Source organism: Geotrypetes seraphini, chromosome 16 (assembly GCF_902459505.1).
Source record: "Geotrypetes seraphini chromosome 16, aGeoSer1.1, whole genome shotgun sequence".
NCBI lineage: Eukaryota > Metazoa > Chordata > Amphibia > Gymnophiona > Dermophiidae > Geotrypetes > Geotrypetes seraphini.
The window spans coordinates 44216666-44242511 of NC_047099.1; the positions used below are offsets into that span (position 1 = coordinate 44216666).

The 25846-nt window shown below is 42.9% G+C and overlaps 1 protein-coding gene across 1 annotated transcript; it reads left to right on the forward strand.

Moving 5' to 3' along the window:
* The first annotated feature begins 1418 nt into the window (after positions 1-1418).
* On the forward strand, positions 1419-24597 carry LOC117349580. Its single transcript, XM_033923171.1, has 5 exons — positions 1419-1579; positions 8704-9036; positions 12520-12681; positions 13574-13617; positions 24089-24597. Exons 1-5 carry the CDS (start codon positions 1474-1476, stop codon positions 24293-24295), a joined length of 852 nt encoding a protein of 283 aa, XP_033779062.1. The 5' UTR covers positions 1419-1473; the 3' UTR covers positions 24296-24597.
* Positions 24598-25846: the final 1249 nt, after the last annotated feature.

Sequence of the window (25846 nt, forward strand, 5' to 3'; positions counted from 1 at the left end):
TTGACATCTACCCATTCCACTCCGCTCACTATTTTAGAGACTTCTATCATATCCCCCCTGAGTCCTCCCTTCTCCAAGCTAAAGGGCTCTAGCCACTTTACTCTTTTTTTCATAGGGCGTTTGTCCCATCCCTTTGATTATTTTTGTCGGCCGTCTCTGAACCTTTTCTAATTCTGCTATATCTTTTTTAAGATGCTGTGACCAGAATTGCACACAGTATTCAAGGTATGGCAGCAAAACAAGTGTATTCTAACATTTTTATCTTTGTTTCCATTCCTTTCCTGATAATTCCTAACGTTCTATTTGCTTTCATAGCCGTGGGTTTCAATGTATCCTCAACGATGACACCTAGATCCTTTTCCTGGGCTGTGACCCCTATCTGGAACCTTGCATTATGTATCTACCAGTTCGGGTTCCTCATTCTTACTTGCATCACCTTGCACTTGTTCACATTAAGCATCATCTGCCATTTTGATGCCCAGTCTCCCAAGGGCTTCTTGCAATTTTTCACAATCCTCATGTGATTTAACAACTTGAAACAACTTTTTGTAATCTGCAAATTTAATTTTCTCACTAGTTATTCCCGTCTCTAGATCACTTATAAAAACCGGTATATTAAAATAAACAGCAGTTTCAGCAGTCCCCCTAGCACATCTTGGAAACCCCACTATTTTCAGAATATTGACCATTTAAACCTATTCTCTGTTTTCTGTCTTTTAACCAGCTCTTAATCCATAATAGGATATTACCTCTTATCCCATGACTTTCTAATTTCTCAGAAGCCTTTCATGAGGTACTTTGTCAAATGCCTTTTAAAAATCCAAATACACAATATAGACCAGCTCCCCTTCAAAAAAATATAGTAGATTGGTGAGGCAAGATATCCCTTGACTAAATCCATGTTGGTTTTGTCTCATGCTTAGGTACTGTATATGTTCTGTAAATTTGTTCTTTATAATAGTCTCTACCATTTTGTCCAGAACTGATGTTGGACTCTCCGGTCTATAATTTCCCCTTTTTAATGATTGGCGCCTGCAGGCTTCTGGTACCGTGCTGGATTTTAAAGAGAAATTACAAATGGCTTCCAATAGTTCTGTCTCCTGTGGCCCATTGTACTTTACAGCCCAGCATCTAATAACAGTCTACAAAGAATAAGTTGTATTATCAGTAGCAAGTCATTTTATCTAAATTGAGAAGAAGCCGGTGACCGTCCTTTTCATAGGAGGTGAGTGAAAAAGGAGATTTACTTCTATAATGTACATTTTCCCTCTATAAGGCTGGAAACTCCCTCCTTTGGCAGTCGCCTTATACTGTCTAGTTTCCTCCGTTGCTTCTTCTCCCCACCCCCGTGTCAGCCTTTTCACTTTTGCTTTCCTGTTTCCATAGTTAAGCTCCTGTCAGTCACAGAGGTGCTCCTTGACACTTTCCCCACCACACGTGCCCGCTGCTCACTGTGGAACATGAGAAGATGTGATGGGAGCGTGGCTCAGTGGGAGCAGAATGCCAGGGCCCGGGAGAAATGAGGTGGTGCCCCTGCCACTTCGCTTGGCACTCTTCATCTCTGCAGTACACTTGTACGGTAAGTTGTACTTGGGGGGTAATTTCCTTTTTGCTGCTGCTGCAACCCTGTTCTACAGTCTTGCCTTCTCTGTTATGTAACATCTTCTGCATTATTTGAGCACTAGTTTAAAGCCAGTGAAAGTGCGGCTAATTGTATCAGAACAGGTATAATGAGGTTAGTAGCGATGGGGTAAAATTGAGTTAAAGTAGACACGGTCCTGCGCCAGTTCCGTGGGACGCTGTGGGTCCTTGAGCGCCCTCACTAGCAAATTTGCCTCCCACACCACCACTTCAGTCTCTGGGACCTGAGGCAGATTTAAAAGTGGGGTGCCCAGGGACCCACAGCATCCGATGGAGTTGGTACATCTTTTGGGGATATTTTAGAGTTGCCATTAAGGACATGAGATTCAAATCGGGGGTGAAAACTCAAGAGCAAAGGAAAGGAAGAGGGAGCTGGTGTGGAATTGTGATCCATTTCCTCATCACAAATCATCTTCTGGAGTTTTGTAAATGACTGAAAAACCTGCAGCAATTTTTCATGATGCAAGAAAGCTTTTTCGGGGGGTGGGGAGGAGGGACCAATTCAGCAAATGTAATCCTCTGAATCTTAATGGTTGCCCTGTCACTGTTTCTATGGTCCTATGAAAGCTGTGTTAGCTGAGTTATTGGGGCAAACAGTGAATCCTGGCATCAGGAGATATGCAGTAAAAGTGCATTAACCATTCAAGGAGTCATCTTCCCATGCATTTCCCCTTTGGTTTTCCTCAGGGAGTCTTCATGTATCATCTCCAATATTTGCTCTGGCTTGTTACCCGCCCTCAGGTATGGTTGCACCCTGAAGACTCACTCAGGGATCAGTATAGAAGCCCAACCCACAAGTGGCAGGACCAGGTGCGGGGAGATCTATTTCTCTGCTACACCCAGCCCTGAGGTAGGAACAGGACCTAAGTGTAAGCACTAGGTCCTTAGTCTGTACCTTTGGATGGTATTTTTTCACTTCTTGCCTTGCGGGCAATCTCTGCACTGTGACATAGATTGACATGAGTCTGCTCTGGAAGTCCTTTTTTTACAGAAAGGGTGGTAGATGTGTGGAACAGTCTCCCAGAAGAGGTGGTGGAGACAGAGACTACGTCTGATTTCAAGAAAGCCTGGGATAGGCACGTGGAATCTCTTAGAGAGAGGAGGAGATAGGGGATGCTGTGGATGGGTCATTTGGCCTTTATCTGCCATCATGTTTGACCTCACAATTCAGGTGTAAATAGCCTTAGTCTATAGGAAGAGGAGATGCAACTGTTAAGAGCCTTAGCCAATAGGGAGAGGAGGCGATAGTGGATGCTGCGGATGGGCATCATGTTTCTATGTTTCTGTGAGAAACAGGACTGTCAATTCTACACATTCTCGTTTTACAGAAATTTCCCCCCCCCCCCCATGTATTCTGTGCTATTCTAATCTCTCCTCCTTTTACTGTGGCCAGCTCAGTTGCATAATGTTTCACACATTTCTCTACATTTCTACAACGTGGATTTTTGTTTTTCTAAATCAATAAACAAATCATGTAAAAAAATTTCCCTCACTCCATCAAAGTAAAACTTGTACGTTGAAAAATGCTAGCATCCTGTATCACTGTTTCCAGGAACTGCTGAACAGATGAAGGAAGGTAGAGTCTGGTACATGTATGTTTTCAGCAGCTGTTTTACATGTTTCAAAAATTTGAAAAGGAGATATATAAGTCCTGAAACTGAGAAGCAGAAGTGTGGGCAAGCCCTGTGCAGAGTCTCCTACACAACTGTGCTTTAGCATTTGAGCCTTGCAAGACGAACCCTAAAAAGAAAGATATCAGGCACTTAAAATTTACTCACTGAGGAAAGGGGAGGAGAAGATAATAAAACCTCAAATATTTGAAAGGCTTCAATAAAGTACCAGAAGGATAACGTCTAGGGATGGGCTGTCATTTATACATGGGAAATGCATATGACGTATCCCATGCCACTGCATGTCATTATTGAACAAAAATGAACTGAAAAAGATTCATTTTGCTAGTAACATCATGGAGTAAATTCTATATATGGTACCTATAAAAATCAGCACCAAAAAGTGCTATTCTATAAGCCAGGCTTAAACTTAGGCATGGTTTAATCGCAAATAAGTTTAAGCGTAACCATTTGCATATGCCTGCGCCTGAATGTAGGCACTGATGTCCTTATTCTTGCACGTGTAATTTAAAGAACCACTCCAATCTGCCCATTTCTGCTCCCCCCTTTTCAACTCGTGCCTATAAGAACATAAAAACATAAGAATTTCCGCTGCTGGGTCAGACCAGTGGTCCATCGTGCCCATCAGTCCGCTCCTGCAGCAGCCTGTAGGTCAAAGACCAGTGCCCTAACTGAGTCTAGCCTTACCTGTGTACTTTCTGGTTCAGCAGGAACTTGTCTAACTTTATCTTGAATCCCTGAAGGGTGTTTTCTCCTATAACAGCCTCCTGAAGAGCGTTCCAGTTTTCCACCACTCTCTGGGTGAAGAACTTCCTTACGTCTTTTAGGTTGTCCAAGTGCTGACTTGGGTGGGCTTTTAGACGTGTTTAAGTTTTGATTATGAGCCCCATAGTATCTTGTGACTGATTGTAATTAGCCCCAATAATTGCTTGCTAAAATCCCAATAGCTTGGTTTTTTTTAATTAAATTGCACGCGTAAATTGGATGCATGGCCAAACCTGTGCACGCAATTTTCAGTGCTTTTTATAGAATATGGGGATAGGGTGTGTGGAAAGAGGGTGTGTTCTTTTAAAACAGTGTGTAGCATTTTCCTGCGTATGCGTGAATACTGCATGTATGCACACACTATCGAGAAAAGTGTGCACTCTTAAATTCAAGGACTTTGGTCTCATGATGCCAAAATAAACGACGTGAAATGAAAGTTTTCGAGCTGACTATTCCTACTAAATTCTCCAAAGAAAAGAATTCTGGTTGCTGTGTGTCCTCTTGACGATGTAGAAACAAGGGTCAGCCAACAAGTTTTAGGTGATGCCATTTTTATTGGGCATCCCTGATTAGTTTTCAACAGTCAGGCTCCTTAATCTAATAAATGAAGTGAGGGATCTGAGGAAGGGAGTATTCAAAGCTATTCTAAAAGGTATGAAAAGAGGAACTTCATTGGCTGCCGATAAGATCTCAGATTACATTTAAGATAGCCTGTTTGGTCTATAAATCACTTCATGGCTTTTCTTCCGATTGATTAGCAAACTAGTTAACAATTCCAGCAAAATTTGCTACCTCAAGAAGTTCATGAATATTTCCTGGGGACAAAAAAAACCCAATTAGAAAACACATTTGCTTATTGAGGTGCTAAAATGTGGAACTTGCTTTAAGAGTTTTTGTCTTTTTGTAATTTGCACTGAATCAAACTGAATGGTAGCCAGATATAAGTGCTTGAATTGAACTAAATTGAAAAAGTATAGAGGTAAACCACTAAAAATATTATTACCTACTTGGTTTTTGACCTTAAGTTCCATAGTTTAGTTTAGTTTGAGCTGCCCTTCCAGAGAAATTAGAGCAGTGTACAATTTAAAAAGATGTACGGAACCACATCAAATCCAAAAGAGAAAGGGACAGAAATGAGTCTGAACCAGGGTAAACACTGGCAAAGTCAAGTGGACTGTAAAAATGGGTGGGATTAGGAAGGGCATTCCAAAGCAAAGGGGCAGAAGGCAGGGTGAAGAGTCCGGATGCTGTGGCCGATCATAGGGACCTGGAGAGAGGGTGGTGGATGCCTTAAATACCCTACCGGGAAAATAGAAATTACACTTTCTAGGGCATTTTTCATATTGTTCTTAACTTGAAATGACATCAAAATCTTAGGGGGTTTTTCCCCATGACGTTAATAAACATCTACTGAAGGGCTCAGTAGGTGTCTTTTGAAGATTACTGTGCTTGTAGTGTACATTATTAACAAAATTACCCTAAAACACAAATTAAAAAAAAAAAAAAAACCCAAACTCACAAACAACCCAAGAAAGTAAGCAAAAGACCTTTGCTATTATCAGGTCAAGCATTATAGCATTGCATTAATATCTTGCCATTCTGCCCTAGTCTTCGTAATTGGCCTTAGAAATTAACTGAAGGTCTTCAGGCTGCTACAGGACAAATGTCCGACTCTCTTGCGCTCGGCTTGACAGTTTTATCAGCCAGCTCGCATATTGTGATGGGTCTGATGGTGCCACCTCTGAGTGCAGGGAATGTTCTCCCCTTGGAGTTAAGACAAGTTGGAAAACCGCTCTGTTAAGGTTATTTTATCGGCGGAGCAGTTCTTGAATACCTTCATTTTTTTAATGTTATGGAATTAGAGTTTTTTTTGTATTAATGCTCGTATATTGTTTGAATGTTTTATGTGTAGGTTTATGTATATTCTTTGTTTTTTATTCTACTTTATTCTGTACCGCTTAGAATTGTTGGATATGTGGGCTATAAATACTTTGCAACCTAGCTGCTCTCTTTTCTTTGCTGATTTTAATGATTTTACAATTGTGAACCATTTAGCTGTAATGATTAATAAAAGTGAATTGTGAATATGAAATTATAGGGATCAATATTGATAAGAAATATTTTTGAGCCCGTTTAAAAAAAAAATAAAAAATTACCAGCCGTGGTGGTGGATAATTGGGACAGAATTCAATCAAGGTTGAGATGGATAGAAAGGTCACTGGTAGGAACAAGGGTAGAGAATTGCAGTATTGGAAAATGGAGGCAAAGAGAGCTGATAAGGGGAAAAACAAGGCCCAGGAATAGAATGACCTAGAGGTGCTGCAGATCGTGGAGAATCTGCAGGGCAATGATCTAGAACAAGAAAGTGGCCCCCAAACTATGGCATTATCTTCCTACTGGCTAGAACAGTTGTGTTTAGAAAACTTATGAAAACTAAGCTTTTTCAGCAGGCTATAAGTTATAGCCTAGAACTCCTTAGAAACCATCTAGCTCAATGCCAGCAGGTGGCGGGGGCAACAGCCTCATGAGTTTTGGTAGTCATTCAGCTTGGGGAAAGAGAGGCTGCTGGCTGATGGATTAAATAGGTCATGTTATATTCTTAACCAGCCAAAGAAACACTGGCTTGAAAGAGCATGAAGATATCCTACCAGCGGTTAAGTTTCTACTGCTGGTGGCTGGGACATATCCAATAACTCCAGTCTTCCATGATTCTGCAGCTGTGGTAAGGGCTACAAAATCCAGCCCTTCCCCTAGAATTCCCTATTCCTGAGAGAATCATGGATAAATGGAAGCTGCGTGGCCAGGGCAGCCCACACATCTCTCTTCCTTCCCAGGCTTGATTTTTGAAGAAGGAGAGTGGTGATTCAAGGTAGCACCTCAGACTGGTGCCTGGTAACCTGACATTCTTGCCACAGGCAGGAGAGGAAGGGAAAGAAAGCAGTGCCATGCACTTCACCACTTCTTTTCCAATCAGAAGACCTGGATCAGCAGGAGGTTGAGGAGAGGAAGGGAGACTCAAAGGTTGGAATAGACCAGCATGGTGTGAAAGAGATGATATGTGTTCAGGTGAGTTAGGGGATTGGAGAGGGCATATGGAAGAGAAGGATTAGAAGGGACACGAGGTGAATAAGTCACGTCTACACGTTCATGCATGTTGTAGAGAAAAAACAGGAATGCCTCAGATGACGTATAACTCATAACCATAGCCAGGAAACCATGAGCACCACAAGGCCCAGGGGAGATTAAGCCAATAATGGCAGGGTTCTACAGTGCTCTGGCTGGAGCTTCTCTCTATTTACATGACTGTGGTCAGGAAGAGGAGGTGGTGACCCCCTGGTTTCACCCTCCATCACTTGCCACGTGCAAATTAAATATCTCTGGGCAGATGGCTGGTACCATGGCACGTCCTCTGTAGAGTGAACCGAGATCCTGAGTCAGCCCCATTTTGAACCACAGCTGGATCCTTTTACCATGCAAAGGGAGGACGATATTATGTGTAACAGAAAATCTGGGGCATCAGTTTGAATGTTAAAAAGTCCCCTACAATATTCACCATAGACACACCTCTGCTAGAACTTCTAAGAGGAATTACAGACACTTTAATTGCGTTGAGTAGTGACGTAATAGGTAAACATCGTTCTAGTCTAACCTCCCCTCTCCCTTTTACAAAAGCGTAGCATGGTCGGCAGTGACAGCTCCGACACTCCTAGAATTCTTAGGAGCTGTCACCACTGTGGCCAATGCTAAAAATCACGCTACGCTTTTGTAAAAGGGAGGGTAAATTAGAAAGAGCTTTACAGTCTGCAGCTTTGTTACTAGGTTGGATTCAAACTGCTAACTTTGACATTCCAGGCTTTGCATGCTATAGGCCCAGATTAGATTCCAATCAGAGCCCTCCATTCTGCTAAGGGAGGTCAGCTGTGTGAGCCTTTTTTATCTGCAGGGCAATGATCTAGAACAAGAGAGTGGCCCCCAAACTATGGCATTATCTTCCTACTGAAACTTGGCTAGAACAGTTGTGTTTAGAAAACTTATGAAAACTAAGCTTTTTCAGTAGGCTGCAGGGACAGAGCTTTGTCCCCGTCTCATTCTCTAGGCTTGAGTTTAGCCTTAAACAGGTTGTTCGACCTAGACAGAACAAAATCTATAAAATGCTAACTTAGATATCTGGCAATTGAATTCAGTGATTTAAAAATCTGCAGAAGCTGCTTTTGGATTTAAACGAACTACAGTTAAATGACATCATTTGCATCCTGTCTGCCTTTGATGTGGCAGCAAGAGCTTTGTCCTACCATTTGCAACGTCCTTCCGTCGTGTGCCCAGCTGCTCTGGCATCTTACTGTGACTGCAACAGATTCACCCATCGTTGCTGGCATCAAGGACCATTTTCCTGTTCATCCACTAGTACCCAAACCAGACTAAAATGGGAACCTCTATTTGTGATTTATAAACAAGAGTTGTACAAAACATTGTCCCTTTTTATATTTGAATGAAAAGATTTCAATATAAAATCCATAAGTGTTTGAGAGCCTTATGCAGATGAGGACGAGGACAAACTTTGCCCCTGTGTCTTTATCTAACCTTAAGCGTTATTAACCTTATATTTCTCTAAGTGTTGACTGTTCATTCAGTTTCTAATTCTGTATCTGGTTTTATTCTCTTACAGATTCAACTAAAAGTTTTTGTGAACTTAAAATTATAAACCGGAAATCAAACCTCAGTGTGCCTCTCAGGAGCACACTGCTTCTTAATTGCACGATTGAACTCTGTCCTGACAGTGCCAACCTGACAGTGACATGGGGCAGAATGCAATTGGGGCAGTTAATGCCCATCAATGTCAGCCAGATAGAGGGCTACGACAGGAAGAAGGAAGACAAGCTGATGGTAGTGCCATTGATAATCCACAAATTGATGCCTGAGGACGAGGGGCAATACCTGTGCAAAGTCGAGCAGAGAGAGCTCACATCTGTTGGACACATCATCAGCGTTCATCTAAAAAGTACGAACTCAGTGCTGCCAAGAGAAGTCAGTAACCAATGATCTGTCACTAGCTGTCCGGATTTCCCCCGGCACTTTGTCTGGGTTTTGAAAAGCCTCCCGACAAAATCGCATCGGGACGGGGCATCTGCGCATGCGCGGATGCCGTCTGGGGGCGGGGCTATGGGTCTGGGTTTTCAGCGCAGTACACGGTGAAGCAGAGGAGGCCCTGCTCTGGCTCTTGTGTGAAAGCTAATCCGGACACCCTAGACCTGCCCCCCAGACCCTCCCATCTCCTACACTCTGTGCCGCTTCTGGCAATGGTAGTACCCCCTCCTTTGTTAGTGGCAGCCTCCCCCTAACCCTACTCTCTTTCACCCTGCCCAACTGATCTAAAAGGGCATGGGGGGGGGGGAGGGCTGCTCCTCTGTGCATACTTCAAAAGTCAGACGTCTTCCTACCTGGAGAGGGCTCAGGCTGTGCTAGATTTGCCCTGGATTGTGTGATAGCATTAACCCAAAAGGCTAGCAAGCTGTGCAATTTAAAGGTGTAAGGAAACAGCAAGTTCCACATCCTGACCAGCATGGCACCTACATAAGAGAAGGGTTCACTACAGACATCTCTTACTGCACTTTATTGCCTGATGCAGAACAGCAAGCAAGAGAAACCCAGGTGCCTCACTAATCAGCTCTTGGGACAGGGTCACTCTTTGTCTTCTCATGTTTTTTAAAAAGAATGTGTAACTAGACCATTAGCAGCATTTTGAGTTCCTCTCTGTTCTCCCTTCTCTTCTCTTTATGTTCTCCTTTTCCCTCCCTGTACTCTCCACTCTCCCCTTTCTTCACCCTCTTCTCTCCATTCTCCATTCTCCCTTCTCACTCCTTTCTTCACAGCTTTCCTCTCAGTTTTCTCTTTTCTAAACAGTATCTTCTGTACTCTCTCTCTCTCTCTCTCTCTCCCTTCTCTGCAGTGGTTTGGAACAAGCCCAGGATGCAAAGTGGTCTTCAGTAAGTAAGCAGGAACCGCAGGGAAGGGGCAAGCTGCCTGGCCAATCTTCTCATTTCTGTTTAGTGGGTTTCGGCCACTCTCAGGCTGTACAAGAAGCTTAGTTCTCTTTGGAGGCCCCAGAATGAACTGTGAGAACTTGCCATGGATAGGGTGACATTAAACAGTGGGGTGTAAGAAGGGTGCCTGTCGCATCACCGAAATTCTCACCCATCAGATCAGATTCATTGGCTTTGGAAGTAAAAAAAATTGTATTCTGTGTAAATTATATATGAAAATCAAAATAATAATCAGTTCCCAAGTTTGAGGAAAGACTAGAGAGGTTGGGGCTCTTCAGCTTGGAAAAGAGGCAGCTGAGGGGAGATAGGACCGAAGTCTGTAAAATCCTGAGTGGAGTAGAACGGGTACAAGTGGATCGATTTTTTTTTTTTACTGCATCAAGATTTACAAAGACTAGAGGACACTCGATGAAGTTACAGGGAAATATTTTTTCACTCAGAGAATAGATAAGCTCTGGAACGTGTTGCCAGAGGATGGGGTAAGAGCGGTTAATGTAGCTGGTTTTAAAAAAGGTTCAGGCAAGTTCCTGGAGGAAAAGTTCATAGTCTGCTCTTGAGACAGACATGGGTCAGTAGCATAGAATGCTGCTACTATTTGGGCTCTTGCCAGGTACTTGTGACTTGGATTGGCCTTTGAGAAGACGGGATACTGGGCTAGATGGACCATTGCTCTGACACAATACAGCTATTCTTATGTTCTTAAAGGAACATGGTCGATTTGGGGGTAACCTTCACATTTCGATGAATTTTGAAATACATGTAGATGTTAAGAAATTTTCCAGACTGAGACTGTACAAGTAGCTGGTTATAGAGCTCAACCACTGGACAGATGTGGAAGAAGCTGATTGGCTAAGGGCAATTTCTGGTGTTGGTTCCACATTGTCAGTGCAGAGCCTACAATGGAATCTGATCCTCCAAGGTTTAGAAATGTAAAATGAAAATATATTTTCCATTGTAGGGCAATTTTCAATGGACTGTATTACAGCTGCATGCACAAACTTTACTCTTAGCATTTGCAAGCTGAGCTGAGACACAGGAAGATAAAGTGACTCCACCAAGGCCACTCGGAATTAGTGACACAGCTCAGGCTGCCAGACACAGGAAGACAAATTATTTCCCAGGATCACATAAAGAAAGCCAGAGCCACACAGTACATTATGGCAAAAAAGACCCGTTTGGTCCATCCAGTCTGCCATATGGCTCCAGATTTCCTTTTGAGGACATGTCCAGGGGTCTGCACAGCTTTTCAAAACTTTGCCATCACATACAGTTCAAGCTCCTATTGCTGACATACGAGTGTGTTCATTCCACTTCCCCTCAATATCTTACATTATTACATTACATTACATTGGTGACTTCTATTCCGCCAGTTCTAGGCGGATTACAAAAGAAGATAACTGGACATTTCCAGGAAAATTACAATTTAGGGAGCTGTTTACATGATTGAGACTTTGAAGAGAAAAATTACAAGAGTGGTAGAGACTTTGAGGGGAAATTTACAAGAGAGGGGATGGACAAGCGGATGAGTTAAGATATCTAGATAAATTTTTTGAATAGCAGCGTTTTGATATCTCTCCTTATACACCTCCCAGAGAACTCCGTTCCTCAGATAAGCCGTTCTTAGCGTTACCCTTCTCCTCCACTGCCAATTCCAGACTTCATTCCTTTCATCTAGCTGCCCCCTATGCCTGGAATAAATTACCTGAGTTTGTCCGTCAACCCCATTCCCTTGTTTAAAAGCAGACTGAAAACCCACCTTTTTGATATAGCCTTCAATCCTTAACCCTACTCCTCTGCCCTCCAACCCAGCCAGCTCATTAACCATTCCCCTTAACTGTATCCATGACATCCTGTTTGGCTGTTTAGATTGTAAGCTCTTTGGAGCAGGGACTGTCTTCTTTGTGACTCTTTACAACACTGTGTGCATCTGGTAGCACTATAGAAATAATTCACTCATATATTAACTAAAGGTGACCTATGGAATGAATAAGTTCCAGAACCCTATAGCAGAGTATTCCATATTAATTAAACACATCTGAAATGTGCATAGAACAGGAATGTCATTGGAGGTGGGCAGAACTTTTGAAGTAAGCACTTACGGTACAGATTTGCCTATCTTGAGTAAAATGGTGTGATAGCCAAGTTAGTCCGCTTTTAAAAGCAACATATAGAAATAAAACCATAAAGAAAAAAAGGTGAGATATTTTTATTAGACTGACTTAATACACCCTTTTTTCTTTATGGCTTGTTTTATTTTATTTCTATGAGTTGCATATCGAAACTGGTTGTCTTGATTCAAAGCCTTTGCAGCTCATTTATATTAATATTAAATGTTGTCAGCTTCTATAATATATGTAGATCGGGGAGCAGAAGATGGATTGGAGTGATCTCTGCCCCTTCCAAGTGATCCATTCACCGCTTCTTACATTTCTGATCTCCAGATGCCTCTGAAACGAACACCTCTCAGGCTGGGATAGACAACCCACAACTGGGACCTGAGACACAGCCCAGCAATCCTCTGTACATTGTGGCCGGTGTCGTGGGTGTAGGTCTTCTGCTGCTGCTGCTGCTGGGCTCCTCACTCTGGAAATTCTGTTTGAAAGGTGAGGTGGACAGGGGGGTCTTGGGTGGGCCTGGACCCCAGTAGGATATGTAGAAGATCCCATATCTCCCACCCAGCAAGGTGCCTCCTCCCACTGCCCCTACCTTTCAAAGACCCAATCTTCACTGGCCCCACAGCCTTCCTTCTAATACACTCCTCCTATGCAGAAACAGGAAGTTGTATCAGAAGGAAGGCTGGGGGGCCACCATGAACAGTGTGTATCAGTCAGGCTGCTCACTGCCAGCAAAGGTTGGCCCTTTAAAGGTATGTGGGAGCAGTGGTATAGTAAGGTGGTGTGGACTGCCCCTGGTGCCAAGTCAGTGGAGGAGCAGGCGCCTTTCTGCCCCACCACACCATGGCACCCTGGCGCCATCCCTCCCCTCCATTCCGTATCTCCATATTAGCTTCACTATCGCGAGCAACTTCTGCCTGTTGCTTGTGTCAGCCTGGTTCTCCTCTGAATCACTTCCGGGTCAAGGGGGCCAGGAAGTGACGTCAGAGGGAAATCCAACGCTGGCAGGAGGAGCATGCTTGCAGAAGCCACTCACGCTGGCAAAGATTAAGAGGTACAAGGGGGAGAGAGAGCGCAAGTGTGGAATGTGGGGCGGGAAGGAGAGGGGGTGGGGGGAATACAGGAGGGGGGGCTCCATCGCCCCCGACTCCTCCTACCCTTACTATTCCACTGTGGGAGGAGAGGTATAAGAAGATTTTAGCTTGCAGGGCTTAAGGACCCCCACCAGCTACCATATAGATGTGGTGTGACTAGGTGGGCTTGGGCCCATCCGTCGCTATGCCATTGCCTTAGGGTAGGAGGGCAACTAATGTGTAAATAGTAATGGACAGCAGAGAATCCAAAGGAGGGAGATTCATCACTTTTTTCTTGCTTTTTTCAGATTTTCTCAGAGCAAGAAATTCCGCCCGTCTAAAGATACTCCAGGTAAACTGACTCATAAAAGTACAGAGGAGAAAGAAAAGGGGAACCGAAACTGAGGGAGAATCATAGACATATTTGACATACCAGCCAATTGGAAGCCCTTCTAGGGGTTTGACATACGTCAATTAAAATAGAACACAAGAAAGAAAAGATATTTTCCTGTCCTTTGGACTACTGCGATTTCTAAGAAACAGTCATCATGTCAGACCAGACCAGCAGACACGTCGTCTGAGATACACCCCAGAAAGCAGCCAAAGAGGGAGATAGTATATGGTATTAAAAATTATCGATCAGGAAATGCTCTAAATCAGTGGTTCCCAACCCAGACCCCCATGCATATTCATTAGGGCTGTCCTGGTGGTCCTCCAAGACAGGGTTGGGAAGATGAAGCGGAAGTGTGTTTCATAAAAAAGGTCCTGTTCTGTTAAATAGTGAAATCCTAATGGTATCCAATCAGATATTTGTAAATTAGGACACCACAAGACAGTTATGCTGAGACGACCTGAGCGTTCTAGTTGGTGTTTATGGTGTCAGACAGAAAGACCTACGGCGCATACCGAAAATCAATTAAAACCATTCTATTTGACAAATTCATTGCCTAAACAAATGACCTTCTCTCACTATGATATTTCCCTTCACAAACTTTATCTAATTTCTCATTTAACTCCAATGCCTCATGTAACACTTCTCATATAATCCCAATTTCTATGTAAGATTTCTCCTCTTGCATTCTGTAATTCGCTGATTGTCCAGCCTTCTTTCAATGTGAACCGCCTAGAAGTCTTTCAACTATGGCTGTATAGAAAAATAAAGTTATTATAAACAGCAGAGTAACAGAGGCAAACTAGAATAATGGATTTAGTCGATTTTCTAGCCCATCCTCCCAGAAGAGGCCAGAAGGATAGCCACAAAGTTACAAATTCACACAAAGCAGATATACAGGACAACCAAAAGGAAGGAAGAACGGCAACCGTGAGATAATTCCTAGGTGCTGTGTGTAGGACTGAGCACAGTAGCAAGGCCAACAGTAAGGCCATATGCATATAACAGCTAGAGATATAATACATTCGTTGCATAGGGCAAATGCATTCAATGTAAAGGACAATTTTAAGGCACTCTTGGAGAAGGTACTCATAGTGGGAAGACAAGAAAAAGCATCAAAGCACGTCACAGCTCATGGGCAAATCCTACTGATACTACCAATAGCCTCACTCCATCACCAGACTCTAAATGTTCCAACAAATAACTTCCCTGTCATCTTTTGGATATGACCACAATCTCACCCTGTTGGAATCCGCCTAGGACCGCAAGGTATTGGTGGAATCAAAGACATGAATGTAATGCATTCTCTGGCACTTTCCCCTTAAGAACATAAGAATTGCCACTGGGTCAGACCAGTGGTCCATCGTGCCCAGCAATCCTCTCCCATGGTGGCCCTTAGGTCAAAGACCAGTGCCCTAACTGAGACTAGCCCTACATGCGTAAGTTCCAGTTCAGCAGGAACTTGTCCAACTTTGTCTTGAAACCCTGGAGGGTATTTACCCCTATAACAGCCTCCGGAAGAGCGTTCCAGTTTTCTACCACTCTCTGGGTGAAGAAGAACTTCCTTACGTTTCTACAGAATCTATCCCCTTTTAACTTTAGAGAGTGCCCTCTCGTTCTCTCTACCTTGGAGAGGGTGAACAATCTGTCTTCATCTACTAAGTCTATTCCCTTCAGTATCTTGAATGTTTCTATCATGTCCCTTCTCTTCAAGGGAGAAAAGGCCTAGTTTCTCTAATCTCTCACTGTATGGCAACTCCTCCAGCCCCTTAACCATTTTAGTTGCTCTTCTCTGGACCCTTTCAAGTAGTACTGTGTCCTTCTTCATGTACGGTGACCAGTGTTGGATGCAGTATTCCAGGTGAGGGCGTACCATGGCCCGGTACAGCGGCATGATAACCTTCTCTGATCTGTTCGTGATCCCCTTAATTATTCCTAGCATTCTGTTGGCCGTTTTTGTCACCGCCATGCATTGCGCAAATGACTTCATTGATTTGTCGATCAGTACTCCCAAGTCTCTTTTCTGGGGGGTCTCTCCAAGTACTGCACTGGACATCCTGTATTTGTGTATAAGATTTTTCTTACCGACATGCATCACCTTACACTTATCCACGTTAAGCCTCATTTGCCATGTTGTGGCCCATTTCTCGAGCGTGTTTATGCCACATTGCAGGTCTTCGCAATCCTCCTGCATCTTCACTACTGTGAATAACTTTGTATTGTCTGAAAATTTAATCACCTCACTCATCGTACCAATTTCCAGGTCGTTTATAAATATGTTGAAGAGCATAGGTCCAAGCACCGAACCCTGCGGCACTCCAGTTGTGGCGCTTTTCCAGTCCGAGTATTGTCTATTTACTCCCACTCTCTGTTTCCTATCCGCCAACCAGTTTTTAATCCAAATGAGTATTTCACCCTCAATTCCATGGCTCGCAATTTTTCAAAGTAGTCGTTCTTGCGGAACCTTGTCGAACGACTTCTGAAAATCCAGATATACGATGTCGACCGGGACACCCTTGTCTATCTGCCTGTTTACTCCTTCGAAGCTCCTTCCTACCTCCTACCACCCTATCCAAAAAAACCATATCGGAGCAGAAGCAGCAGCACAGTGCAGAGAGAGGAGACCAAAAGAGGGAGAATAAAAGTAACACACGGGAAGGAGATGTGGAAGGCTGAGAAGACACAGCTGGGGCTTGAGAATCTGAGAAAGTGAAAGTCCCTGTAATTTCCCTTTTTCTGAAACAGAGAGAGAGAGCAATGATTTACTGTAATACAGAGGAGGGGGGGGGGGTGAATTCCTCATTCATTTCTTGCTACCTAAACAACCACAGGAAATAAAAATTGAAAATAGGAATATGCCTGGCTGAAAAAATTTGGTTAGTTTTCATTTTGTACAAGTTTTTTGCGATTCTCATTTGATTTTTTTCATATCTTTGTGTGCACACAAGAATTTTTTTTAACATGCACATGTGTGATAATTCACAGGTACCTAATCTAGTCTAATTTGATCTATGAATTTCCACATACTTTCAAATTTATAGGCACTCAAATGTACCAAATATAGTATTTGCTCAAAAATGCAATTCAGCAGAAAGTAAGTCTCAACTTTGATTCTGGTATAGGGCGGAGACTTGATTTGTTTTTTTTGTTGTTGTTGTTGTTGCAGTTTTACTTAATAAATACTCATTACCCCTCTCCTCAAGTCCCTTCATTGGCTCTGTATCTAGTTCAAATTCCTCTTAGTGACTTACAGAAGCCCCTCAGTATCTCTCCTCTCTCATCCCTTCCTCTACTCCTCCCCGAGAACTCCATTCTTTGGGTAAGTCTCACTTATCTGTGCCCTTCTCCTCTGCTGCCAACTCCAGACTCCATCCCTTCTATCCTGCAGCACCGTATGCCTGGAACAAACTGTCTGAGTCAGTGTGTCCAGCTCCACCTCTAGACTAAAATCACACTTTTTCGAGGCTGCTTTTAATCCCTGTCTGTTTTATCATTCCCTTTGGGAAAAAAATTCCCTAATCCCTATTTGTCCTGTAAGCTCTATTGAGCAGGAATCGTCTCTTACATATTTAATGTACAGCGCTGGATACATCTAACAGTGCTTTAGAAATGATAAGTAGCAGCTCTTGTTGATTTTTAACCCAGGTCTCTCACGTGCTTATTGGAGACCGGTCAACCCTTGGGGGTTAACAAGAGTTTGTACATATGTATAATCTGTTGTAGGAGTAATTCTGAACTCCTTTGACGCCTCTGTTGGTGGTTAACGGTACTGTTGAGTTTGAGCAGAACCATAGTTTAACCTGTCGTTACAGGTGCCTCTACTTCATAGGTGAGTGTGTCTCTCTATGCTTGGGTACTGACTGCTAGAGGGTGTGAAGTACTCTAGAGGCAGAGCGAGAAACCTGAAATGGACCAACAAAAATGCCATTGACTTAGGCCCACAAACAAAAGAGGAAGCTCCTCACCTTAAGATGCAAACAGTACAACAGAAAGGCAAGGGAGGCGTCCTATCAGCATATATGCCTGCAGTTTGGCGCATCTGACTCTATTTGGAGACCATTATTGACATCTTTTAAGCGTGCTGCAGTGATTTCAGCATCAGCTTCCCCCGAGGAAGGTGTTTTACACACGCCAAAACTAGGATCCTTGTTGGAACCATCTGTTCGAATAAAGACTGTTTATTGGCTGATAGGACACCTCCCTTGCCTTTCTATTGACTTAGGCCCACCAATGCCAACTTATGCTAGTATTCTATAATGGAATCTTGGTGCCCAGTTGTTATTCTAGAATTGGCACTTCCCTCACAGCACTGGAGTGCCTAAACAGAGGTGTATTTAAAAACACGATATCCAATTATGCAGGTTTGTAGTATTGTTCTAAGAAAGCAGGTATTGGGGTGTTAGGGGCCTGAAAGTTTATTTGGGGGGTGGGGACTGAAGGTTTGCCAAGGGTGCCCGATTCCCTAACACTTGCCCATCCTGGGAAAATTCAAAACTGTACCAATGCTGATGGGCAAATCTGTGGCCAGTTGGCAGCCCTACTGTGCACAAAAGACAATAGACAGTTTATACAATATATATGTATTTCTCAGTTAGTAAAGCATAAAGTGTGGCTGGGATGCACTTTGGATGAAACTGACAGTATAAGAACCTAAGCAGCTATTATTATAGAGTTTTAGTGGGTTTCCTGTTGGCTGGGTTTGTTGTTTTAGTCTGTGCACGTGTGGGAGTCCCATGCACACAGCACAAGGTAATTGTCTGCCCACAAACCCTGTTTACAGAGCTGCCATGCTTCTCTGTGCATCACTGACCCAACGCCCCCTCCTCTGACACCAATTTTCCACCAAGTAAGTGTAGGGTAAGAAGTGATTCAGTGAAGCATCTCGCTTCCTTGCTAGGCTGGCCAACTTCCTTCAATTTCTTACAAATAGAACAGTTGGTATCTCTCCCCTGTTGAACGTATTCATTCATATATTTAACTTATAAAATGTGCTCTTCCTAACCTAAAATGTGAGTGCATCTGTTTTCCCTCTTCTGATTTTCATCTGCTTATCAGCAGTCACAGTTTAAATTTCTCTGAATCAGTTTGGATACTGGGAGTTATTTTCGGTGCCAAAGCCCTTTCACAATACAAAGGAAAAAAACACAACCCAAATTTAGCAGCGGCGTCTTTCAGTTTGCAGCGTTCTTCAAAATTGCGTTTTTAAGGCACCGTGTCAGGCAGCAGGCTTTAACTGGACATCGAGAGTATTCCTTTTGGTTTCATTATTTGCATTCTGGCGCCATCTACTGGGCTTCATTCATACACCCCTGAAGAAGGCTACTTTAGCCGAAACACGTGTTGGGGTCCAGTCTATAAAAGGAATGAAAGATTCCTTGGTATGCCTGCTTTGTTTTATGGATATATTATATATGCATCATTGATTTATATTGTTCAAATAAATTGATTGTCTCTTCCCCACTTCTTTTTTTGTTTAAAGTCCCTTTCAAGCCACAAATCAACTCGGTTATTAGGCCATCTTTCTACACAATGCAACATATCATTTTGCTTTGTTTTATCTACCTTTTCTTTTTTCATACATTTGACTCATGTTATTTCACACTGTTGTGATTCATTTAGGTATGATCTATTTAAATGTCAAGAAAAATTATTGAACTTTAAAAAAAAAAAAAAAATTGATATTCCACAATTTACAATAGATCAGTGCGGCTTACCTAACACTAAAATCAGTCTAATCAGATAAGAACGCCATAATCAATAGAAAAGACCTAACCTAAATATTTTTTTTTTAACACCTCCTTTTGATGTGGTCTCCTGAAAACAGCCTTCTCACCTCCGCCAACAATCTAAAATTAAGTCAAATTTAAAATGAGTTTTCAACAAAGACTTAAATTGTGGGAATGAGAGTTCATTTTGAATAACTTGTGGAAGGTTATTCCATAAGAATGGTGATAAAAAGAAAAAAGAGCAGAATTACGAGTTGATTCATAATGATCCACTTTTAGTGAGGGGAGTCCAGTGTCGGATAGTCAAGTGACCATAATGTACATGTTGGAGTGTATGGAATGGTGCAGTTGCATAATGTAATGCTTTAAAAGTCAGGCCAAGAATTTTAAATTTAAGTTGCAAACTTTTTAAGCTGCTGGCACCCTAATCTCAGGACTGTGGCTTGAGGGCACCAAGAAATGCGTGAATGGCGACATGATGACATCACGTGCATGCATGACATCATTACATCTGAGCCTTCTATTACCACTGATGAGGAGAAGGCGCAGAAGCATTGGCAAGGGGGGAGAGGCATAGATGCCAGCTGACTGACTACAGGAAGTGCCTCTCGCTGTGAGCAGTCAGCTGGCGCCCGCTCCTCACCTGGAATCCTCCAGGGCACACAGTTTGCGATACGCTGCTATGTGTATGGGCAGCCAATGCAAACTTATCAGCAAAGGGGTGACATGATCGTATAATTTAGCCTTAAAAAGAAGCCTGGCTGCTAAATTTTGTAATGTCTGTAACCTGCGTACTAATGCTGCATTGATTCCACAGTACACTGAATTACAATAATCCAGCCTTGATATTACAAAGGCAGGGATTAAAGTATGAATGGAAGGTCTCACTGATTGATCGAATACGTCTAAGCCAGTAGTAGCATTTCTCTAATACTTGGCCAACTGCTGTTCGAAGAAAAGTTTATTATCAAATAGAATTCCTGGACTCCTTCTCTCCTCACTCAAAAGATTACAACTTGTTCAATCCACCGTTGTTAAGCTTCTGTACTCAGCACGCCATTTCATAGAAACACGATGGCAGATTAAGGCCAAATGGCCCATCCAGTTTGCCCATCCGCAATAACCATTATCTCTTCCTCTCTCTAAGAGATCCCATGCCTTCTCGAAATCAGATACAGTCTCTGCCTCCACCACCTTTACCGGGATACTGTTCCACGCATCTACCACCCTTTCTGAAAAAAAAGGATTTCCTTAGATTACTCCTGAGCCTATCGCCTCTTAACTTTATCATATGTCCTCTCATTCCAGAGCTTCCTTTCAAATGAAAGAGACTCGACTCATGCACATTTACACTAGAGAATGACATGGGACAAATTTTTCCCCATCCTCCTGGGAACTCATTTTCCCATCCCATCCCTGCAAGTTCTTTTCCTGTCCCTGCCCCATTCTTGCACGCTCCATCCTCATCTGCACAAGCCTCAAACACTTTCAAATCATAAGTGTTCGAGGCATGTGTTGTTAAGGCAGAGCTTACAGGAATGGGGCAGGGACAGGGACAAAACTCGGGTTAGGGAAATTGAGTTCTTGCAACGATAAGGACAAATTTGTCCCCGTGTCATTCTTTAGTACAAGCCATCCTCGGCCAAGGATTCTCAGCACGGTGAAAATGTGCCATGGCTTATGTTCCCTTCTAGGCGGAGCGCATGAGCAATTGCTCATGAATTCTAGGTTCGTCACTCACAAAAATATGTACTTGCAAATCTGGTTTTAACAACTTGGTACGATCAAACCTTAGAGGGAGCATTGGCCATGGCTTGGATGCACAGTGAGCATCTCCCAGCCCAGTAATACAGTAAAGGTCAACGGATAAAGACCGTGAAATGAGTCCATCAAATAGTCAACAGTAATAAATAGCCTTCATGAGAAAAGCCCTCCAGAAATATCAGCCAACATGATGGTCACAAATAGCGCTTAATTTAGCTTCATGAAAAAGGCGCATCCTCATTTCCACAAGAAGATCAGCAGTTTCAATGGCGATTTGTGTCGTCTTTGATGTATGAGACGATTTTGGTTCCAGGGAAGGAAATTCCTCCTTTCAGGAACCTTGAAAGACATTCATTTCTCTAAAGTGGACACAGAGATTGAGACACCACCACTGCTTGACCACTTTAGACAAATGAATGTCTTTCAAGGTTCCTGAAAGAAGGGGTTTCCTTCCCTGGACCCAAAATCATCTCGTACATCAAAGGAATGCTGTTTATTATTGTTGACTATTTGATTGACTCACTTATTTCACGGTTTTGTTATACACTGTTTTGCACACGCACATAAGTGAATTCCTATGACGGTGAGAAATAATCTTACCTCGGTTTATTCTGGGCCTCGTGAAACATTGGGGCTTTCTCCCCTTTGGGTTGTTGCTCCTTAGAGGTACAACCTCACACTGAGGATTCACATTATATTTAAAATATTTTGAATAGTGTATGCATTCAATGAGGATAGCCCTCTGGGTAAGTGTCGTGTTTCTTATATTTTGGGCTCATTTGTGGCCAGTGCCCTTTAAATGCTATGTCCTGGCTTTCAAGGGTTACCAGTGCTCCAGCTATGCACATTAACCCACGCAAGTCCATGGCCATTCAACCCATCCCTTCCGCTGCAGCCTCATCTCCCGTTTCCCAACTGAGCTACATTGTTTCCTTTGGCTCGTGACAGACTGACCCTTGCTGGAATCCCGCTTATTTGACTTTTATTAAAACATTACAATTCACTTAAATTTATCATTAAAAATTCAAGATACACTTCCCCCTTCCCATCCCCGGGGCCATCTCTATTTTTACTGACTAACATCCCTTCATTAAAAGCATATTTACTGCTACTAAGCAGAGACCATGGGTTCCACCCTGGCTGTAATTAAACGATATGTTCCCCAAGACTAATTTTTACATTTTCAAGGCAAAGACTTCAAGAATTAAATCTAAAGCCGTGTCATTCTCTAGTTGTGTCTGACTTTCTATGCAGTATTGGCATTCCTTTCTTTGTATTTTGTATATTGTGTTTTAGGGTTATAAACCTCTTAGTCCTTTGTGTCAGCTCAGGTGGTATAGGAAGTTTGAATAAACGATACCAATTATTATCTCACTCCTGCCACTATCTGTGTGTTTGGTTCACACTTGTTCACCTACTGTCTTATTTTTTCCAAGTGTACTGTATATGTCTGAATTGACCTTTTCAGGTCCATCAGTAAGGCTTCTCTGCTGAGCTAACGTATGGCTCCAATATCTGAGCTAGTGGGTGGTCCCTTTCTCATTCACTCCTACAACTTTCATAAGATATAATCACGGCACTGAAACACCACATCGGTAGTTGTTTTTGGCTTATAATATTCAGTACTCGAGGGGTTAACACATTTCATGTTAACAGTGGAAAAAGATATCTGTTGCCAAAAAAAGATTCTTTCTGAAGTAGAAGCTGGTTTGGGTAAACTCCATCCAGTTATTTATTTTATTTTGCAAAAAAAAACTAGATAGACCGTCTCATAAATATTTATTCTGAGAATCTGGAGCCAAGTTCTCCAGTGCTGCCTTGGAGTGTCAGTAAGTAGAAGATGAGAGCCAGCCCAAGGGTATTTGATACCCTAGGTGAACCTTCAGCTATGTGACCTCCCATCAAAAGGCATCTCAAGCCTCCCCCCCCCCTTTCCAGCATCTCTCTTTCTCTTCCCTACCTTTCATAATCCAGCATTCTATCTGGGGCAATGGAGGAGCAGGTGACTTTACAGGGTCACGAGAGGTAACATGGGCTTGAACCCACAACTTCAGGATGCCAAGGCTGCAGATCTAACCACTGCACCAGCATCACATAGCTAACAAAGCATGGTAAAAACATATGATATGGTAAATTGGATTCTGCTCTCGACTGGCAGTAGTGGGCTTGCCCTTTTGAACCGGGACTTGCAAAGAATCAGAGCTGCAATCTCTGACGACTTTTCATTGGAATGTTGAAATATCGAGAATTGCTATAGTCTAGGTCCAGACGTAGGGCTGCTTAGGTTAATTTTATTCCAGCACGACTGTGAATCCAGGAGACACTGGAATGCATGGAAGGCTCTGTGACAATAGGCAACAGATCAGGCCCAATTGATATCACTGCCAACGTGCCCGTGCAGTTCTACTCACCAAGGAGACAGCATGCAGGAAAATTGTTTTTACAGAAACAAGCATGAAAGGTCAAACTGGACAGTTTAGCAATAAAATGGGACTGGCCCAATCAGTTGCTTAAAGTGGCAGCAAAAAGCAGGAAAAGGAGCTATGGCCTCCCCCAAAACTGGCGGTGAGTTATGACTCTACTATGCTGTAATTATAAATCTTCGGGCAGCCGCCATGCAGCGTCAATAAGCAGGCCTGCCCCAGAAGTCTTCATTCTGCAGCAAGGTCCTGTTTCCACATAGGTGGGACGTTGCAGAATAAAGGGTTCTGGGGCAGGCCTGCTTGTTGGCGCTGCGTGACGGCTGCCTGAAGATTTATAATTACAGCATAGTAGAGCCATAACTCACCGCCAGTTTGGGGGGAGGCCATAGCTCCTGTGGCCTCTCCCTGTTCCGATGCCTATGGCTTATGGTGTCATAGATACCAAGTGGAACAGGTTATGAGTCGGTTGGAAGGATGCGGTTTAGATGACAGAATAACCATCCGTATTTTTATTTACAGAGTGAAATTCATTATCAAGAGGTGAAGAAAGAGGAGGAGGTCACATATACCACCGTAACAATCTCAGAGAGGCCTGCAGATGCATTGGTTCGGTCCTCTGATACACAGGGCAGCTCTGAGTATGCCATTCTCAGATTTGAGCCTCCGCCATCGCTCTCGGTCTCAAGGACAACCACGGTCAACAGCAGCCACTACTTTTCAGTATAACCGGAGCATCACAAAGCCAGCAGGAGAGCAGCAAGGTGCAAGCTGCAGCTTAACCAGCACCTCTAGGTGGCAGCATCATTTTTAAAACGACTAGAAGTGGTCAGAGTACGTTGCACATGCTCTGGAACTGATTGGCCCACAGCATCTGTGACATCATCTGTGACATCACAGAGTGAAGAAGCGAAGCTAGGAGCCAAATAAACTGCGTTCTCTGTCAATAGCAGAAATGTTTTGAACAACGAGGAAACCTAGTCAGCGCTGGCTCGTTGGTGTGCAGAATCTTCATGTAATATATGAGATGGGATGGGATTTGGATTTAACTCGCTTCTTTTTCAGTAAAGATGTTTTTGAATGATAAGGAACTATTCCGTGTTGGCTCATTGATGTGGACAAACCTGTTTTAGCTCACACCTTGTTCATTAGTTCAAGGTGAGTTACGTTCTCATACACTGAGCAAAATATGTTGAAAAAAGAAAAACTTAATAATCTTACGGCATGAAAACTGCAGGGAATGTTATGAATAAAATGAAGGTGAGCGGGAGACATGAACAGTTCAGAATTTTCAGATCATGCCACCTCTTGAAGAGATTGTGGAGCTGGTCACCAGAGTAGGACAACAAATGTAAGCAGATTACACAATACTACAATTTAGTGGTCTACATAAGTTACCCAGTATTCAAAGTCACAACATAGATTAATATCAACATCAATGACAGTCTAATAAGTATTAAGTCTAAAATGGAGAAGGGATGAAGTCTCAATCTTCAGAGTTTGAGTTAAGCTGGTTAATGAGGTGACGCCAGAACTTGGCAGTGAGGAGAAGGAACTAGTGAGTTTATAACAAATGAGATGGCTCTACATTGAGTATTGCAGTGGGTGGGGGAGGAGGGACCGGGGCATCCCTCCTGCCATTTATGGATTCTGAGGTTGGGGGGGGGGGGTCTCTGCCTGTCTTTTATTCTTTGGGGGTTTTTTATGGGGCAGATATTTTGTGTGTGTAACAACAGTTACCAACAGGTCTGCAGCAGTCGGGTTTTAGGATAGCAAAACCCGATTTCAAAATAGCCAAGCAAATGTTAGTGAATCAATCGCTTGGCTATTTTGCATGGGTGGATCAGATCGGATAGGAGATTAATCGGACAGCAGTATAGTGAATCGGGTCGGGGAACAGGAACGATCGCAAAATCAGTAAAACTGGTTTTGCGACCATCCTTACAGGATCAGTAAGTTTAGTGAATCTAGGCCTAAGTGACTGGGCAGATAATGAACTTTTAGCACTCAAAGTTAAAGCCAAGCCTGTTGAAATGAAAGAGCAAATCCTCTTCTAATAGTGTGTAGTTGTCTGCCTTGTTGCCAAGAAAGTTTTCCACAACAAGATCAAATGAAGACCAGGCACATGATTCAATTTAATTCATTGATGCTATGAAATGTGGGTCATTTATAACTTGTCTGACCTGTGCACCATTGAAAATTCCTGCCTTCACTTTTTCCATGGTAAGTCCAGGTAATATGTGCTATGGGGCTCATAATCAAAACTTTAAAACATCCAAA